General features: G+C 47.8%; 1 protein-coding gene across 1 annotated transcript; it reads left to right on the top strand.

Moving 5' to 3' along the window:
- Nucleotides 1-208: 208 nt before the first annotated feature.
- LOC309694298 (uncharacterized protein) lies at nt 209-3,790 on the top strand. The gene is made up of 5 exons (XM_082514274.1): nt 209-373; nt 2,511-2,576; nt 2,652-2,736; nt 2,823-2,908; nt 3,003-3,790. Exons 1-5 carry the CDS (start codon nt 329-331, stop codon nt 3,045-3,047), a joined length of 327 nt encoding a protein of 108 aa, XP_082370400.1. The 5' UTR covers nt 209-328; the 3' UTR covers nt 3,048-3,790.
- Nucleotides 3,791-5,506: the final 1,716 nt, after the last annotated feature.

The raw sequence follows: 5,506 nt of genomic DNA, 5'->3' as shown, positions 1-5,506 counted from the left end.
TTTGTGGGCTTTTATCGACTCTGATTATTGTTTTAGGGGAGAAAGGGACGGTTGCAGCGATAGAATAGGAGGGGGCGTGGCCTTTGGGTTAAGAAATCCTATCCATTGTTACTCTACGCGCTAGGAGAACACCTCTGCCGAGCCTCTGGCCAATCAGAGACCACCGACCTCATGAAGACCCCGCCCACAAGCCTATATTAAAGGCTCGGCCGTCAGAAGCATTGGCCACTGGCACAATATAATACTGATTGATCCGCTAACCGAGACGAGGGGATTTACTTTATTCAACCTTTCATTTCAGCCGTCCTTTATTTTATTCTACTAAACAATGGCAGACACACAGGTCGACTCCGGCTCGGATATCTCTGCCAAGGTAAGCCGCCGCACACCTCCATTCGCGGGGCCGTGTCTCCGCGGAGCCCCCTTACAAGAATAAAGCTCTCCAGGCTCTAACCTACATTTAAAACCTCTCCGTCGTCGCTTCGCGCTCGCTCGGACTCTGTGGAGTCTGAGGTGGAGAAGAAAAGTCGGTGTTCGCGTCTTTCCCCCTGAACTCTGTGTGTAGAGGGAAGTGGGGGGTCTCGGCACCGCATCACGGGCAGCGTTAAAGCGCCGCGGCTCATTGTCCGGAGCGTCCCGGTCTGCGCGGGTCTTTGTTTCTGCCAGCAGCTCGGTTCTCCTGCTGCTCCACGCGCACATCCAAGCGGGACCCGGACACCGAGCAGCTCCGGTCCCCCGGCTCGCTCCCCGCGGGGTTTTCGGGCTCGTTGTGAGCGCCGGGGCGCCGCGCACATCTATCCCGCATCTCGGGCTCTTAACGCGTATAGATCGAGGGGAGGTTCCGTTCCCGGTGCAGGGACTCGGTCGGGTCGCATTACCGGGAGCGGTGACGGAGTGAGCGGCCGGTGGATGCGTGGACGCGGACCTCCAGCCCGGGGTTTGCTCCGTTTGAATGGAGGACAGCGCGTCAGGCGGTGCGTAGTCCTCCGCTGAACTTTCGGTTCTGCACTTTTCCTCCCGCCTTTTTTATTTCTTATTTCCGTGAGCCCGTTTGTTAACGCCACCGATCTGCCTGCACCGTCTGACCCCGTTTGTTTACCGACTCCGGAAGGTCGGCGGCCGCCGCTGCTCCAGCCTCAGCTGCTCCGGTCTCCGCTCCCGGAGCGCGTGAGCGGCTGTGAGCGCGGGGCTTCCGCTTTGCTTTGGTGTTTTCGGGGCTTGTTTGCAGGGCGCGCTTCGGTCTCAGGGGAAACTTTTCTTTCTTTTTTTGTAATGCAGCCACTTCTTTCTGTGTGTGTGTGTGTGTGTGTGTGTGTGTGTGTGTGTGTGTGTGTGTGTGTGTGTGTGTGTGTGTGTGTGTGTGTGTGTGTGTGTGCGCGCGTGGCCGGGCTGTGGAGGTGTGATGTGACGTTGCTGGTTTTCCCCTCTTTCTGCGGGTTTTTCCTCCGTTTAAACGTTTGAGCTGCTTTTGTTGTGAAAACGCGAGTTTTTGTGCGCGTGGACTTTGGATCAGATCGGGTAAAAGTTTAATCGCCCCCGCGGGGGGAGTTGTGGCTCCGCGGACCGCGATCATCCCGGGAATCAGAGCAGCAGCGAGCCCGATAATTCTGAGCGATTGTAACAAATGTCCATTTGGAGGAGGTGGTGAAGGTGTAGAGGGGAAAAGTTGGACAGGCATTAGCGCGGGTAATCCGGGGAGCCTGTTCACTATTTTTAGTTGTGGAGCGTTTTTACGCACAGGCGCGTTTTTACGCGCAGCGCGCGGCCAGGCTGCTCTCCTCCTGCCGCTTAACAGCTTAATGGATTTCAACCAATAAGATTATGGAGAGCAATTAATCAATAACAGCCTACGTGTGGATGCGTGAGGCGCGCGTGTGGCGGGGATAATAGGCTATGAGGGAACTAAACGAGGAAGAGAAGCGGCGTTAGTGCGCGCTGAGCTCGAGCACGGAGGCGGAAGGTGCCGTGTCTTCGCTCGCCTGCCATGTGTCGTCTTCTATTGTCCTTTCCTGCCTCCGTTACAACGAGCAGTAGCAGCAGCGTGCATCGCGCTCTCTCCGCCGCCTCCTCCTCCTCCTCCATCACCGACCCCTCCTCCTGCTCCCTCCCTGCTCCTGCGCCCTCCTGTGTTATTTTAAACGGGGTGCATCCTGGGTATTGCAGTGCCTCTCCCGGGCGTGTCTCGTGACATATGGCGGCGACAGCGGCCCATAGAAGACTACAATACCCAGAATGCCCCGCGGGCCACATCAAAGTATCAGATTACAACACATTAGAGGGGATGGAGTGGGAGGAGAGGGAAGAGGTGGGGGGAGGATCTGCGGAGACCAATATGGTGTTTAAATAGGAAGGCAGAAAAACGTGCAGCTCCCAGCAAGCACTGGGACGCTGCTAAGTAGGCCAGTAGGTAGAAGGGCAGGTAGCGGTGGGCGGAGTCTAAACCCAGCAGCGCGTTTTGCTGGGCAGATGAGCAGGTTCAGTTTCTGATGTTTGCTTCTGTTTGTTTCCAGGACCTGAAAGAGAAGAAGCTGGTGGAGGAGAAGGAGAACGGCAAAGACGCCGCCACCAATGGGAAGGTGAGCGCCATCGCCGCCGCCGCAGCAGCTCTCTGCACAGAGTCGGACATTTTTAACCATTTTTGTATTTTCCAGGAGAATGAGGAGAACGGTGAGCCCGAGGTAGATGACGAGGAGGACGAGGAGGTGGACGAGGAAGAAGAGGAAGATGATGGAGAAGGTAGCTTGAAGGCTTATTTGCCTTTTAAAAAAAAAAAAAAAAGAACTCTTGTTAGTCTTTCTCACCTTTCAACTTCTGTCCTGTAGGTGATGAGGAAGATGAGGAGGAGGACGACGACGAGATTGAGGGTGGCACAAAACGGGCAGCTGAGGATGACGAGGACGACGACGAGGTGAGGCAGCGGCGCTTAAACGCCCTTAAATCGAGCGTCGCCGTGACACCCAGCAGGCGCCGGTCTAACCCGCCACCGTCTTCTCTTCTTTCAGGACGACGTCGAAACCAAGAAGCAGAAAACCGACGATGACGATTGATGCGTTTCCCCCGCGCCATCCTGCTGAACCACTTCCTGATTCTTCACCTCTGACCATTTTTCTATGTCGCAGGTGGAGGGGCTGGAGGACTGATTTAAAGGAAAAAATAATAATAATAAAAAAAATCCAACATGGTCATTAGCAAGTAGAGTTCAACAAACACCCGCCACGCCCACACCCACCCGAGCTCCCCTCGACGCTGCGAGACAAATTTTCTAGAGGAACCCGCCACCGCATCGACGACGCAGAAATCCGGCTTCTCTTCAGCAACAACACAAAAGGAGAATTTGTTTGTATTTTTATTTACATTTTATATTTTTGTACATATTGTTAGGAGAGGGGAGGGGGGCAGTTTCTCTCTCGGCAGCGATCCCGTCAGACCAAATCGGTGCTTCTCTAACGAAAGATTTTACTTGGTTGACCATGTTACGATATCTCAACAGATCTTAGAAAAACGTGTAAAAAAATAAAATGAATAAAAACATGAAAGACAACCTCTTAAGCCGTTGAACTCAGAGCATTCCAGTAAATTTAATGTATGTACTTTAGCTGTACCATAACTAGTTTGTTTGTATGGGAGGGTAAGGCCAAAGAAAAGAGCCTCTTTTCTTTTTCCTTTCTTTTGGTTTTTTTCTTTTGGTTTTGTTTTTGTCAGCGACTTTTTGTTTTATGACGGCCTGTTTTGATGTATGTGCAAAGTTTGTTGTTTGACAATAAACCGGACTTTTATTTTGTGAGTTGTATTTTGTATCTCTGCCCCTTTTTATTTGTGCTTTGCTCTCCTGTGAGGAAGAGGAAGCAGTGCAGGTAAACCTGAGGTCTGCTTTTACTTTAGGGTCACAACAGCGAGGAGGTGGGTCCAGCACATCTTATTGGACATTTTACACTCATTACATCCATATAATTCATATTACATAAAAGTTAAGGTTTGGTACTAAAATAAACTGGCGGTTCCAAAAGACTAAAATGTGGTTTATTTCTTTTGGATTTTTCTCTTCTTTTTGTCTATATTGCAAACATGCAAACAGAAGCAGTTCTGATAGTTGAAAGTTGTAAGAATAACATAATGTATCACATAAATAAGGGTTTCTGCATGAATTTAAAGTCTTAACATTAAAATAAAGCATATTAAGGTCTGAGAAGCTGATCTGTATTCTAATAAATTTCCTCCGTTTGTAGAGGTTGTGTTTAAGGTCCGTGGGAAAAATCATTGCCAATAAGTTTAATTTTGTAAATTAGTCTGTTAGTAAATTTATTTGGACCAATGTCCAGGTAAGTGCACTTCTACAATTTCAAGTTCTTTGGTTTGAAAATGTAAAAAGTGCAGAAAAAGAGTAAAAAGTTGGAGAAATTCCTGATTCAGGATCTTCCAGTGAGGCGGTGGAAAACTGCACAACAAGAAGTGAGAGCTTAAGCTCCAAGTTGTGTTTTCAGATTCAGTGTTTTGTCTAAAATCCAAAGATTCTCTTCATACTGCTGAGCAGTTTTTTATATTTAAGGTCTTAATGCATTATTTAAACACGACGGGTCCTCAACGTTGTGTTTTTAAAGCTTCATATAATTCATAGAACAGTTTGGGGACCTGATGAATACAAGAACAAGCAGCACACTCACTCGCAGCTTCAAATATTTAATCACTGCTTGCACAATGAATGTGTCGTCTGTGAAAGTCCAGTTTAAATCTTTCTCTGGTTTTATTCAGACACAGAAATCTGCATCGTTGAAAGTTGGTGCTCCTAAAGAAATAAGAAAGTCATATTTCAGCTTTGCGGCTGATTAGCAGAACATTTTGTGGCAGAAAAGGTAAAATATTATGAATCTGTTATCAAAGGAAGCAGACAGAGCTCCTCTAATGATCCGGGCTACAGAGTTTCCCAGTTTATGGAAAAGACAACATTCCCGCTGAGCGTGGAAAATCAAAACTTGTTATTCTTCCTTCAATTTATCAAACTGCTCCCTAAAACAGCTCAGTGATATTTGCACACGTAACAGAAACCCGACACTTTTCAATATTCATTAGACAACATTAAAAACATGAACATGAATACAACAGCACCCCTAGAGGCGAGCTCTGGTACTGCACGGTTTATAAGGCTTTTAAAAAGCTGCACTTCCTGTTCCACATCCAGCAAACAGAATATACAAATTCACATTAAAAAGAAAACAAACTCATTCTGACTCATCATCCAAATCTCACACAAACCTAACAAAAAGTTCTTCAGACATTTCTGAGCTTTTTGTGTTATATTTGTGGTTTTCTTGCTTTAACAAGGCTGCAGTTAACATGTCCTCAGATGTCGCTGTGAGCTCTTCCCATTCTCAGAACTTTAGATTAACCATTTATGGTGTTAGTCTGAATTTTCACTAAATGAGTTACAGCACAAGCTGATTTCTAATCCTCTGCTCAGATTTTACTCTTGCAGTCTGCCCTCCGTGCATTTAGCTCCTGATGTGAACCC

Source organism: Aulonocara stuartgranti (genome assembly GCF_965226115.1).
Source record: "Aulonocara stuartgranti genome assembly, chromosome: 18".
Classification (NCBI taxonomy): domain Eukaryota; kingdom Metazoa; phylum Chordata; class Actinopteri; order Cichliformes; family Cichlidae; genus Aulonocara; species Aulonocara stuartgranti.
This window is presented reverse-complemented; position numbering and strand designations above follow the sequence as displayed.

What these genes read in the sequence shown, in the direction of transcription:
- LOC309694298 (XM_082514274.1), top strand. Translation starts at nt 329, where the DNA reads ATGGCAGACACACAGGTCGACTCCGGCTCGGATATCTCTGCCAAG. An exon ending in AGAGGAAGATGATGGAGAAG is followed by an intron (nt 2,737 to 2,822) that starts GTAGCTTGAAGG and finishes TCTGTCCTGTAG; the next exon opens with GTGATGAGGAAGATGAGGAG. An exon ending in ATGACGAGGACGACGACGAG is followed by an intron (nt 2,909 to 3,002) that starts GTGAGGCAGCGG and finishes CTCTTCTTTCAG; the next exon opens with GACGACGTCGAAACCAAGAA.